The 14,791-nt window shown below is 45.3% G+C and overlaps 1 protein-coding gene across 2 annotated transcripts in view; it reads right to left on the bottom strand.

Moving 5' to 3' along the window:
- Positions 1-7,679: 7,679 nt before the first annotated feature.
- Positions 7,680-14,791, bottom strand: part of ANKS6 (ankyrin repeat and sterile alpha motif domain containing 6) — a 62,345-nt gene continuing 55,233 nt past the window's right edge. For both annotated transcript variants that reach the window (XM_068552596.1, XM_068552597.1), the window contains exon 15: positions 7,680-13,062. In XM_068552596.1, the coding sequence (XP_068408697.1) occupies positions 12,958-13,062 (105 nt within the window). In that variant the 3' untranslated portion in view covers positions 7,680-12,957. The remainder of the gene's footprint in view (positions 13,063-14,791) is intronic.

The following is a 14,791-nucleotide window of genomic DNA, read 5'->3' as shown; positions in this document are numbered from 1 at the left end:
AAAGAAGTTGTGGTACATATATACAATGGAATATTACTCAGCCATAAAAAGGAACGAAATTGAGTCATTTGTTGAGACGTGGATGGATCTAGAGACTGTCATACAGAGTGAAGTAAGTCAGAAAGAGAAAAACAAATATCGTATATTAACGCATGTATGTGGAACCTAGAAAAATGGTACAGATGAGACGGTTTGCAGGGCAGAAGTTGAGACACAGATGTAGAGAACGGACATATGGACACCAAGGGGGGAAAACTGCGGTGGGGTGGGGATGGTGGTGTGCTGAATTGGGCGATTGGGATTGACATGTATACACTGATGTGTATAAAATTGATGACTAATAAGAACCTGCAGTATAAAAAAACAATCAAAACAACTAATACTAAACTTTCATTGGGTTATTTGTATGGAAATATGTTAATATAAATGTTTCAGACATTACATGAAATTTCTAAAAATCTTATATGTTCTGGTATAATATTATAAGTCATAATCCTAGTTATTACTTTAAAATGTATATCTCAGAAATAACTAATTTTCTTGTCAACTGCATTATTATGAACTTTCATCAAATCTTTAACTGTGGTCATTTTTAAGTCTTTTGTCATTTACAGACAGTTCTGGGTGTACTCTGATCCTTTTGCAAATATGTTCCTATAAAAGGGTTTCATCTTCAAGAAATTCATGGAAAAGACTCTGACAAGTACAGGTTTCTGGTAACTGACTGTACTGCTGAACTGATTGAATAAGCATTTTCAGAACTCTAATGAAAAACTGATGAACTCATAAAAGTGCTAACAAAAGATCAAGATGAAAAAAAAATTAATTACATGGGACTGAGTGAACTGATGAGGATGAGTATAATTTTTGTGACTTTCTGCCTGAATTAAAAAAAAAAAAATCTGACAAGGACACAGAGGCAAAGAATATACAAATCAATTTTCACTGCAAAGTAAAGGAGCTGTTACAGTGGAGGATTACTGGACTGAATGTCAATATTATGACATAGTATGAGTGTGTTTCATGTTTGGTAATTGCAATCATTGTTGCTTTTGTTGTGGTCATCCATGTACAATGCTTGGTGTCAGTCTATTTATCTCCTGTAAAAATAAAATACAGTGTGTGTGTGAAAAAAAAATAGATGCAGAAAAAGCATTTGATAAAATTCAACATCCACTCATGACAAACACTCTTACCAAAGTGGGTATAGAGGGAACATATCTCAACATAAAAAAAGCTATTTATGACAAACCCACAGCCAATATAATATTCAACGGTGGGACTTCCCTGGCAGTCCAGTGGTTAAGACTTTGCCTTCCAGTGCAGGGGGTGTAGGTTCAATCCCTGATCGGGGAGCTAAGACCCCATGTGCCTCGCAGCCAAAAAACCAAAACATAAAACAGAAGCAATATTATAACAAATTCAATAAAGACTTTAAAAATGGTCCACATCAAAAAAAATCTTTAAAAATAATTTTTTTTTAATAAAATAAATTAAAATACTCAATGGTGAAAAGCTGAAAGACTTCCTGCTAAAATCTGGAACAAGACAAGGATTCCCACTCTTACCTCTTCTATTCAACACAGTATTGGAAGTCCTAGCCAGAGCAAATAGACAAGAAAAAGAAATAAAAGGTATTCGAATTGGTAGGGAAGAGGTAAAATTGTCACTATACGCAGATGACATGATATTATATTTAGAAAACCCTAAAGACTTCACACAAAAACTATTAGAACTGATAAACGAATTCAGTAAGGTAGCAGGAAACAAGATTAACATACAGAAACCTGTTGCATTTCTTTACACTAACAATGAAATATCGGAAAGGGAAAGTAAAAAAAAAAAAATCCCTTTTAAAATTGCATTAAAAAAATACTTAGGAATAAACCTGACCAAGGAGGTAAAAGACCTTTATGCTGAGAACTATAAAACATTGATAAAGGAAACTGAAGACGATTCAAAGAAATGGAAAGTTATCCCATGCTCTTGGATTGGAAGAATTAATATTGTTAAAATGGCCTTACTATCCAAAGCAATCTACAGATTTAACGTGATCTCTATCAAATTACCCATGACATTTTTTACATAACTAGAACAAATAATCCTAAAATTTATATGGAACATAAAAGTCCCAGAATTGCCAAAGCAATCTTGAGGAAAAAGAACAAAGTTGGAGGCATAACGCTCCCAGACTTCAGACAATACTACAAAGCTACAGTAATCAAAACAGTGTGGTATTGGCACAAAAACAGACATATGGATCAATGGAACAGAACAGAGAGCCCAGAAATAAACCCACACACCTACAGTCAATTAAACTCTGACAAAGGAGACAAGAATATACAGTGGAGAAAAGACAGTCTCTTTAGCAACTGGTGGGGGAAAGCTGGACAGCCGAATGTAAACCAATGAAGTTAGAATACTCCCTCACACCATACGCAAAAATAAACTCAAAATGGCTTAAAGACTTAAATATAAGACATGACCCCATAAAAATCCTAGAAGAGAACACTGGCAAAACACTCTCTGATGTAAATCATAGCAATGTTTTCTTACATCAGTCTCCCAAGGCAATAGAAATAAAAGCAAAAATAAACAAATGGGATCTAATCAAACTTATAAGCTTTTGCACAGCAAAGGAAACCATAAACAAAACAAAAAGACAATCTAAAGACTGGGAGAAAATATTTGCAAATGATATGACCGACAAGGGCTTAATTTCCAAAATATACAAACAGCTCACACAACTGAATAACAAAAAAAACAAAAAAACCCAATCAAAAAATGAGCAGAAGATCTAAATAGACATTTCTCCAAAGAAGACATATAGATGGCAGGCACATGAAAAGATGCTCGACATTGCTAATCATTAGAGAAATGCAAATCAAAACTACAATGAGGTATCACCTCACACTGGTGAGCATGGCCATCATTAAAAAGTCTACAAACAATAAATGCTGGAGAGAATGTGGAGAAAAGGGAACCCTCTTACACTGTAATGTAAATTGGTGCAGCCACTATGGAAAACAGTATGGAGGTTCCTTAAAAAACTAAAAATAGAACTACCATACGACCCAGCAATCCCACTACTGGACATACACCCTGAGAAAACCATAATTCAAAAAGAGTCATGTACCACAATGTTCATTGCAGCTCTATTTACAATAGCCAGGACATGGAAGCAACCTAAGTGTCCACCATCGGATGAATGGATAAAGAAGATGTGGCACATATATACAATGGAATATTACTCAGCCATAAAAAGAAACGAAATGGAGGTATTTGTAGTGAGGTGGATGGATTAGAGTCTGTCATACAGAGTGAAGTAAGTCAGAAAGAGAAAAACAAATACAGTATGCTAACACATATATATGGAATCTAAGGAAAAAAAAAAAGTCATGAAGAACCTAGGGGCAAGACGGGAATAAAGACACAGACCTACTAGAGAATGGACTTGAGGATATGGGGAGGGGGAAGGGTAAGCTGTGACAAAGTGAGAGAGTGGCATGGACATATATACACTACCAAACGTAAAATAGATAGCTAGTGGGAAGCAACCGCATAGCACAGGGAGATCAGCTCGGTGCTTTGTGACCACCTAGAGGGGTGGGATAGGGAGGGTGGGAGGGAGGGAGATGCAAGAGGGAAGAGATATGCAAACATATGTATAAGTATAACTGATTCACTTTGTTATAAAGCTGAAACTAACACACCATTGTAAAGCAATTATACTCCAATAAAGACGTTAAATAAAAAAAACCTAAAAATAGAGCTACCACATGATCCATCAATCCTATTCCTGGGCATATATCCAGAAAAGAGGAAAACTCTAATTCGAAAAGATACATGCATCCCTATGCTCATAGCAGCACTATTTACAATAGCCAAGACATCGAAGCAACCTAAATGTCCATCAACAGATGAATGGATAAAGAAGATGTGGTATATATATATATAATGGAATACTACACAGCCATAAAAAAGAATGAAATAATGCCATTTCCAGCAACATGGATGGGCCTAGAGATTATCACACTAAGTGAAGGAAACCAGACAAAGACAAATACCATATGATACTCATTATATGTGGAATGTAAAATATGATACCAATGAACTTATTTACAAAACAGACTCACAGACATAGAAACTTATGGTTACCAAAGAGGAAAGGGGGAAGGAGGGATAAATTAGGAGTTTGGGATTAGCAGATACAAACTACTATATATAAAATAGATAAACAACAAGGTCCTACTGTATAGCACAGGGAACTATATTCAATATCTTGTAATAAACTATAACAGAAAAAGAATATGAAAAAGAATAACTGAATCAATTTGCTGTACACAGAAAATAACACAATATTGTAAATCAACTATACTTCAGATAAACAAACAAACAAATAAAGCAGAGTGCAATGCCCATAGGCCTCCGGTTATAAGCTTAGTTGAAAGTTCAAGAAACTTGGAAAGCCCACTGGAAATGTCAGCAGGGAGGTTTTTTCCAGGTGGGAAATTTCTGCCAGGCAAGAGCTCCTTAGGGCCACAGCCCCAGGCTCTGTGCATCCTGGAACCCCCCACGGGACTCTGGGGAAAGCTATATCTGATCTTGAAGCTCAATAGATGTAAAAACGTCAGTGTGTTACATTATGTATATCAAATTATACTCACTGATAATGACTTGTACAATTGTTTAAAAATAAAAATAAAACTTTTAAGTAAAAAAACAACCACAAAAAACAATGTGATCCAAGAATGCTAAGTGGATCAAAGTAGAGACAGCTATTCCACAGGTCTAAAGAACACAGTCTGCATCTTGTGCTTTTTTCTCCAATTCTTTCTTTGCTTTAAATTCTTCCTTATACAATTGTGGGTTGTAAACTGAGTTACGTGTGTTAAATTCATTGCTATGCAATAAACAAATATTTTCCGTCATTCTTTCAGTTCATTTGGCCGGTGCATCCCTGGCCCTGTCGCAGGTCCATGACCTAGCTCCTCTGACTGCTACCAGCTCAGGGTTCATTAACGCGGCTGCGTTAATGAGTTGCGGCCCCAGCAGAGCACAACGTCCCCCTGCATTGCAGCTGGTGAGGAAGAGCTCATGTGGCCCTGACCCTCAAGGAACGGGGAGAGGGAATGAGCAATTAGAACCGGCTGATGCCCCAAGACACTTATCCTGTACCCGGCACAGTGCTGAGCACTTGACTCGCATTATCTCAGTTAACCCTTGTCCTGCCCTGGGAGCCAGGATTATCATCACCCCAGTGGATCATAAGTTCCACAAAGGCAGGGGCTTTGATTTGCCCTCTGGGCATCCCCAGTGCCCCATCAGCGGCTGTCTGCTGAATGAGTGCGTCAACCCTCGTTCCGTCCGACGGCGAGAAACAGAGTTCGCTTACCTGAGGAAGCTGTCACCATGCACACGGCCTCCCCGCGAGCCTGCGGCTCCAGGTGGCCTGACGGACATTCCCTCGGAGGATTCTGTCTGACTCAGGTTCTCGGCCACTGTCCCTCATGAGGAGTTAGTAAAATCAGTCTGCCCTGAGGCCCCCTCATGGATGAAGTCAAGCTACAGAACCTGCGGGAACATTAGTGTGAAGTCTCCAGTTCTAGGTCCTTCTTTATGGCTGAAGTTCCTCTCCACACACGCGCAGCCTTACACTTACAAAGCTCCGGCTCACAGGCCGGGTTCCCCAGGAGAAGACTCTGCGTGGCCACTGCCTGCAGAACGTGGTTTAGGCACTGGTATCGGGAGGGACACCTGTGACACGGCAGAGAAAGCGGGACTGCGCGGAGGAAGGCTGGGGCCGTGTCACCGGAAGCGCAGGGGCTGGTGGCGGAAGTGGGCGGAAGTGGGCGTCGCTGGGGCTGGGGCCCCTCGGTGGAGCGAGTGTTGAGGCCAACGCCGAAGCGCTTCAGAAAACCGTCGTCTGTGACCCAAAGGGAGTGTTTCTTATTGTGAGGAAAGTGAAGACAATTATTCTGTTGAAAGAGCTGCGAGCAAGTGAAGCGGAGAAACCCCCAGCCCCCTGGAGATAGGAAATGAGAGCCAGAGGAGTAGCTGGAGGGCCGGGAGCACGTAGTGCCTCAGGGAGCGTTCCCACCTTCCCGAGGGGCTTGCCTCCCGCAGAGCCAGGACAAGGGCGGCCCCACCTTATTCCTGAGCATTTTCTGTGTGGGGCTCTGGTTGAGACCGGCAGCCCATCTAGACCCCTCTGATGAAGGGGACAGAAAGGTGTGTATACGTACACGTGTCGGGGGGAGGGGGGGAGAGGGGAGGGAGAGCAAGACCCTACAATGGTGATGTATCCTTCACCTTGAAGGACAAGGTGGAGAAGGTGAACACTGACAGAAGGGTGGAAGACCAGCCAGGTCATGAGGTCCCCTTTTCTTCCTTCTTTTAAAATTATAGCAAAAAAAATATAAAACTTACCATTTTACCCATTTTAAAGTGTGGCCTGGCATTAAGCACATCCACAATGTTGTACCACCATCACCATTATCTAGTTCCAGAACTTTTTCATGACCCCAAAAGGAAATCGCCTACCCATTAAGCAGTGGCTCCCCATTTCCTCAGTCCCTAAATCTCAGCTTTCCATCCCTATGGATTGGCCTATTCTGTACATTTCATATAAATGGAATCACATAATACGTGGTCTTTTGTGTCTGGCTTCTTTCACTTAGCACAATGTTTTCAAGTTTCCTCCATGTTGTAGTGTGGATCACTACTTCCATGGCTGAACAATATTCCGTTGTGTGGACAATCCCAAATTTTGTTTATCCATTCATCTGTTGATGGCCATCTGGATTATTACCACCTTGTGGCTGTTGTGAATTGTGCTGCTATGAATATCTGCATACAAGTTTTTATTTGAATACCTATTTTCAATTCTTTTGGGTATATTACCTAGGAGTAGAGTTGCTGGGTCATATGGTTGTTCGATGTTTAACTTACTGAGGAACCACTCCCCCTTCTTTTTATAGATTTTCACAGACTCAGGAGGCTGGAAGGGACCTCAAAGGTGACCTAGAGCAATGTTTCTCAGACTTTTGGATTTCACACATCCATGAAACTAAAACCACCACTACCACCACCCTCTCCCCTCAAAGTAATAGGGACTTGTGTCAGGATCAAGGCCAAACCCATAAAATGAGTATATTTAGTGTCAGGTAAACTCATTGCCTTGTACTTGTTTTTCTCCTATCACCTCCACCATTGGGTCGTTTGGGAACCACTTGCCTGGTCCAATCTTCATCTAAAGTCTGAGTTCCCCTCTCCAGCTGCCCTGGGCTTGACCAGCCTCTGGGGCTCATCTGGGGGATGCTCTCCCTTCTAGGTAGCCCTGGTCCCTGGAATGTTCTTCCTCATGGAGTGCTGGCCCTACTCCCATGGTCTCCCCAGTATCTTTGCTCCCCACTCTGGGGCCCCACAGACCTTGGCCTCATTCCTCCTGTTTTGGGCCTGGGACCCATGCTACCTTCTGCTTCCTGAATGCTCTATAGGGCTGAGCACAGCCAACATGAGACACTGAGAGCAGAAGAGGTGGAGATGAGGGAGCCCCCGACTTGTAAAGACTCTCAGCAGAAACAAAGAGAATCTCCAAGCCATATATGTATAGTATTATAGTATTTCATAAACACCGCCCCACCAAAAAAAAAAAAAAAAAAATTGTGAACAAGCCATACAGACTAACAAGGTTTTATTTGTTTTGTGTTGGCTGGGCTTATCCCAATTCAACATTTCTCTCTGTGCTGAAAGGCAGCAAGACAGCATGGAGAGAAGTGACAGATGAGGCCTGCATTCAAATCGACCATCGCCTGTTACAAGGTGACCTTGGTGAGGTTAATATCTGTGTGCCACACTCACCAAATTGGTAGAAAGGGGGTTTTAAGGCTGCCTCACAAGATTATCATGAAGGAGGTGAGGCAATGGAAGCGCCCAGCACACCATAGGCACTTGCTCCATAACAGTTCTCACTGGAAGAAATCTGAGCAGCATTTTATACCTTCGATGAGCAAAATCAAAGTGAGAAGACAAACTCACCATTATTTAATATACATTTGGCAAACAAAAATCCTTCAAAGAATCAAATCCCTGTATGGAAAAACAATAAAATAGTAACAAAAAGAAGTGTTGGATGTTAAGGAACATGGAAACACACAGTAGAGCTGAAACAAAACAGCACCTTGGTCTCTTATCAAAGGATCCAGTGGCCCTGCTGAGGCCAAACCCTACCCCAGCCACCTGGACAGTGGGAACAAGGTCTCCCAGAAGAGGATGGCCGTGCCCTGTGTCTATGAGCCCTAGGGAGGCAGCTCCAACAGGAACTAAGACTCATGGGGGCTGGCTCAACCCACTGGGTAGGGAGGGCCCTGAGGAGGGGCCCTGGGGGGTCCCCACCTTAGAAAGGAAGCTGAAGAGGGGACTCACCACCCACCTCCCCCAGGGAGGAGATTCAGTCCCTGGCCAGTCCTTCAGAATCTGGTATCGACTTTGTCAGGGAAAGCATCAGGTCTCCTTACATGCTGAACAGGATCTGTTGGTTAATGAGACATGATTACCTTGCCTGAACAAAGCACAGATGGTGCTTCACAACACCTTCAGTCTGGGCTGCAGAATCTTCCCAGGAAGGGTCCCAAGCCCTCAAGAGGTGCTTTCTTGGAAGGTCAGCGTAGATGTTCACAGCTGTCTAGCCCGGGCCTGGCCTGCACGGCACTGTCCTTAGGCAGCTCTGAGGCAAGAGCAAACTGGAGGGGTTTCCTGCTTCCTCTCTGCCCCCTGGATCAGCCCCTGTGATCAGGCTGGAAGGCCTCCCTTCTTTCTGTCCACCTTGCTGGGAATCCCAGTGACACAAACACCAGAGTCAGCCACAGCTGGAGGGTGGGGATTCACCACCAACCCTCACTTCCTCGGGGCTCCGATACCAGCAGAGCCACCTAAGCTGCTGCCACCTCTGGCTGGAGGCTGCTGCTTCTGGCCTTGCCCACCCAGCCCTGGCTACAGCAGGGCAAGCGGGAGGCGGGGTGGGGCGGGGGAGAAACAGAAACAGAGGATTTCAAACAGGTGACCATCGTGGAGATTTCTCACATCTGCAGAGCTCCACATGGTGTGAAAAGGGCTTTCACCTTCATCTGATCCTCAGTGCCTTGGGGAGTACTATCCCCGTGTAACTGAAAGGGAAACTGAGGTTCAAGGAATGGAAGAAATATGTTACCCATTAAGAAGTGGCTGAGCCAAAACCCAGTGCTAGGACTGACTATAGATTCAGTGCTCTTCCAGGTAACAGACTGCTGCTATGCATTTCAAAGAAAAGAACCAAAAATTGGAATAACAGGTATCTAACTTAACCCCCGATAATATTTAACCCAGAACTGTTATATGCCGCCTGCCTTCTCACACACTGTCCCCCCATCTGGGGAGCCCTTTCTCTTCCCCACCTGCCAGCTGTGCTGACTTACCCTTTCAGACCCAGTCTTTCCAATGGGGCCCACCCAGGCCGAACCTGAGCCATCACGCACGACGTCCTCAGAGCTGTGGGCCCAGCACACGCCTTTACTGTAAGACTCCTTACAGGCACTACAACGTCTGACTTACATGCTTGTCTCCTCTAAGATACTGTGGATTCTTTGAGGGCAGAGATGAGTGTTTTTCATCTCTGGATCCAAAGCACAAGCACAGGGTGGGCACAGGGTAAATGCTCAGTAAATATGTAGTGAATGAAAAAGTAAATGTTTTCCTGGCAAAACTTGCAGCCTCCATGTAATGGTCTGGCACTGAAGCAGGGAGGTGGGAACCTTCTCCTGGCCATTGGGGGGACAGGGCTTAGACACCCAGCACTTGCCAGGCAGGACACTGCAACAACACTGGGAAATGATGTCCCTGACCCTGCAGGAGATGCCCTGGATGCAGAGCCCTATGAGCAGGATCCTGGTTCTCTCAGTCAGGGGACTCCCTCACCGTGATGTCCCACTGCCAAGCAGAGAGCTGCTGGAAAGAAAAGAAGCAATTACCAAAGACCCCTGATCCAGCTGAAGGCCTCGAGGGCCCCTTGGGCCCACTCCCAGGTGCTGTGAGGCCTCATGACTGCCACTGCCCAGTCAAAGCAGGGCTTCCCTAATGGTGTCCAATGAACCTCAGTCTTGCAAGAGTGCCATGAAACAGCATTCTGTGATCTAACGTATGGGAAATGCTACAAGCTGCATGGCCCCCTTGAAGAGACACGCCCCCATGTGTGGCGTGATAAGGATTCTGAGGTGTCCTGCAGCAAGCATCATGTAACTGGGCTTTAACCCAGTGTCTGCCAAACTTATTGATCACAGAGCCTCACCCCACTGTCATGTATACATTTCCTCCCCCTTTTTTTTCTTTATGAAAAACCTATTAACATCCTGTGGAACTAGGGTTCCAAGGAACACACTTTGGGAAATGCTGATGGTCATCAAGCAAGGAAAACACTGTGGACCAGAATAGCCTCCTGGAGTATCACCAGGAAGGGGGTGATCATGGTCCGGAAAGGGTGCCGGGGATCTCTCACCAACCAGCCCACAAACTGCCTGGGAGAAAAAACCTTAGAACCACTGAATCCAGTGAAAAAGACAAAAAAGGCATCTGTCCTGAGCCTGTTTTCCCATCTGCAAAATGAGAATAATAAGCCCTGCTCTGTCTGGGGTCATTAGATGAGATCGTGGAGGTGTGCATTTGTGGGATGCTGACCCCCAGCACAGCTCCTGTGTATCACAGGTATTCAATCATAGGGATTCAATCAAACTTACCCAAGTGAAAGCTGCACAAATATAGGGGTGATGAAAAGACCAGAAGGACAGCAAAGAGTGGGCACAAAACCTCACAGCACCTCACTCAGGAGCCCATGTGTATTCCAGGGGCAAACAACCCTAGGCCTATCGACAGCCTCTGAAGATATGAGTACGTTAAAACAGCGAGAATCCCTGGTGCCTCTAGCCCCAGGAGTCTATAGGAATTGGTGGCAAAAGCATGGGCTCAGAGCCCACTAGATCCGGTTCTCCGCCAGCTCTACTCCTTCCGGGCTGGAGAACTGGCATGCAGCTCCAGTCCTCCGTGTCTGTTTCCCCGGCGTGCAGGATGAGGTTAAACCATGCCAGCCTCCAGGCTTCTGGTGAGGACAGATGACACTGGGTTCCAGCTGCTGCACACAGTAGGTGCTCAATGACTATGTCTCCTTAAAGAAGGTTGGGATGCGAGGAACATTTATAAAGGTGTCTGTCAGTGATGGCTAAAACAAAGCCTCTTCTCTCCAGTCATGTGGGAAGCTGGCTTTTATGGGTGGGAAGATGGGAGGATGAAGGAGGAACAGCACCCATTGGATCAACAGACAGAGGGAGAACACGATGAGGCTCCAGGCAACATGGTCAGGACTCCCTCTAGAAGCCAGCAGAGGGTGAATGGGCACTCACGGCCGGGGGAGGGAGAGATGAGAGGCCACATCTCCCAAGGAGACCAGCATGCGGCCAGGCAGAGCTCACGGTAAAGATGAGAACTCTGCAAAGGCCGCTATCCATTGCGCATGTCCCACAGACCAAGTGTTTGACGCACACTGGCTCTAAGCGCCGACTTATCCATCCCTAGCCACACAGCTGGCTAGCCTCAGGGCTGAACCAGAACCTGAGCCTGAGTCCAGAGCACACGCTCTCTCTCCACTCTTCTGTGCTGCCCCTCGAGGCTGGGACCACCATTCCTTTCTTCTCTTGCTGTCCAGGTCCTCAAGGGTGGGGACTGGCTCTGACTCATCTCTGCACCCCCAGCACCCAGAGGTGCTGGTCAAATGAATTACGCACTTGAAGACATTTCAGAAACCTACTGGACTCAAAAGTCAGAGTCCCTTTCATAGAATATGACACGGTAGAAAACTACACAGGCTGATTCCCTTCTGAGGAATGTAGCCTTAGAAGAAATTCTAAATTCTTCACTTCTTTGCCTAGAAAATGTGAGTACCCAAGTCCTTCTACAATGTAATATATTAGGGTCTTCTGCTCCCACTCAAAGTGGAAAAGCCCTACTGTGATATGGGGTGAGCAGCATGGAATATCAGAGCATTGTCTTGCCTGATGACAGACAAGGAAACTGAAGGCCAGGAAGGAAAAGGGATCCCTCAAGATCACACCTTGGGCCTCGCCATTTTTCCTACATGAAAGGCTGCCTTTGCAAGAAAGAAATACGCATTCAACCTATACATCCTGAACAGCTGTTGTACGCTGGCTGCAGCAGGTGCAGTGAAGTGCTAGAGCAGAGCTATCACACAGAGCAGTAAGGGCCCCAGAGGCTGGAGGAGTTAGTTCTGTGTAAGGGAGTTGAGAAAGGCTTCATCTGATAGGTGACTTGGACCATTAGGGACAAGCTAGAAGTTCTAAGGGAAGATGTGGAAGAGTGGCTAACCTACTGCCAAAATATGTGCTCCCCCATCTAAGTACAGAGTTGTTGCTGTGAAGCCACTACCTGAACAACGACTACACGTGGGGCCACGTGACTATGAGTGGCCGACAGAATGTGAGCAGGAGGAACCAATGGAATGTGAGCAGTTAAGAGCAAAGCAGTGAAGAGATGGCTGTGCCTTCTTCACCATCCCCTTCCCCTCTGCCGGCCAGAAACAAAGCCTCCGAGGCCCCAGGAATGGCAGAGCCACAGATGAAAGGAGCTGGGTCCCTGAATCACCGTGTGCTTCTGCCGAGCGGACGCAGCCATACTGGATTGTATGGGAGCTTAAGTCTCTACTGTGTTGGAGTTTGTTATAGCAACAAGCATCACCAACTACTACAGCAGGGAAAGGAAGACAGGTGTTCCAGGCAGAAGGACTAAGGCACAGCGGTGTGACAAAAACATAGTGTTTCAGGGAATGGGAAAGGTCTGATGGTGGCTGGAGCACCGGCCATGTGAAGGGGGTACTGCGATTCAGAAAGCTCACGTTGGTGACCACAGGAAGGAAGGTCACGTACAGGGATTGTTTCCAGGGGCCCTGGTGTTGCTGGCGCTGCTCTCGAAGGAAGAGTGGAAGTTGTGAATGGTTTCCTGTAAAATTTGTCTCTCGCGTCCCTGTGGAGGAAATTGAAGACAGACACAGAAAGTCTTGTTAAATCTTTTAACCATTAATTCAGTTGACACAGTGCTGTTTAACGCTTAACTTATACTTGAAAAAACCATGGGCGTCTTGGGGAAAACAAATTACCTAATTGAAAGAGTACTGAGTTTAATAAAAACATCCTGAGTCAGAATCTCCCCCAGCACCCACAAACACAGCATGCCAGGGCTGGAGAGGCCCCCAAGATGCAGGGGTCCAATTTCCCAGATGAGGAAGGGCAGCAGAACCCAGGGAGCAAGAATGACTTGCCCTGGGTCACTCAGCCCGGAAGGGACGTCTCCTACCCTGCCCTGTGCATCTTTCCAGCCCTCATATCTCCAGGGACTTCAGAGGGAGCCGAACTTTCTGATACAGAGTGAGAGTTTGAACTGCCTTTACTCCCCTTTGTCCAAAAGATGACAGATTCGTCTTCACAGTGATTTACTTCTCACCCCATCCTTGAAGACACCCCCCTCCTAGTTGCTGCCCTTTACACACATATTTTGAGATGGGAAAAGAGGGGGGATGTGGATTTTTTTTAAGCCCAAAGAACATCTTCACTGAATACGTAGGCGAGAGGCAGTGATATATAGAGGTGAAGAACAGAGACTGGAATCACACAGCCTGGGTTCAAATCCCAACCCTCCCATTTACTAGCTGGGTGACGTTGAGCAAGATACTTCATCTCTCTGGGCCTTAATTTCCTCATCTATAAAACGAGGATGATAATTGTACCTCAGATGGTTGCTGCTGACATTGGGCTGTGGGTGGGCAGCAGGATGCCGGCATATCCTGACCTCAGAGGGCAGCAGTGTAGATTAAACATATATATTTTAAACCAAGAAATAAATGTGGTCAAAATGTAAAGCAAATTAAAAATGAATAATCTCTGGCAGACTGTTTTCTGCCAAGAGTGGAAAAAAAAAAAAAAAGCTCCACCAAATGAGCCTAGACTTTAAACTTTCTCTTCTTTTATTTCATGGACTGCCCTTTCCAGATCCCCAAGCAGAGAACCTCTAGTGCTGACGAGGCCTCCTGGACACTTGGGAGGGCAGAAGAGTCTCCCTTCACGCAATCCTTCCAAGTCATTCTTCCAAGACAGCTGGGAAAGTGCCATCAGGATTCCATCAACACACACCTAAAGGCAGCAGGGAAGAGGACAGAGCATTGGATGTGGGGAGGTGGGGTCAGAGGACCCCGAATCCCTAATCCACTACTCACTCTGTCCCAGGCATGACCCCATGCTTCTGAGTTTCTGTATCTGTAAAAGGGGGATGGTATCACATGCTGGGGCTGTGATGAGGCTCAACCTGAGATAATGAACGGGGTGACACTGTGCAAACTGCAGAGGGCTAAAAAGTAAATAGAGGGGATGACAGCCATGTCATTATTAGACACCACCTTAGCCTTAATTGCCTGAGAAATGAGGTCAGGGCGAGACAGGGTTCCAGCACACTATGCTTCCTAACCTCAGGAGGGAGCCATAGATGATGAAAACCATAATCACTCCCTGCATCCACAACTGATTGAAGATGATAATGATAACTGCCCTTTAAAAACCCCCAAGTTTCAAAGGACCTGCCTGATAATTCTCAAAAGGAAAAAAAGCAAATGGCCATTAAAAGTAGAAAAAATGTTCAGTCTATCTAGTAGTTAAAGAAATACAAACCAACACAAGGCATACTTCTCGGCCTATCAAATTAA

The sequence above is a fragment of the Eschrichtius robustus genome, chromosome 10, assembly GCF_028021215.1.
Source record: "Eschrichtius robustus isolate mEscRob2 chromosome 10, mEscRob2.pri, whole genome shotgun sequence".
Lineage (NCBI taxonomy): Eukaryota > Metazoa > Chordata > Mammalia > Artiodactyla > Eschrichtiidae > Eschrichtius > Eschrichtius robustus.
This window is presented reverse-complemented; position numbering and strand designations above follow the sequence as displayed.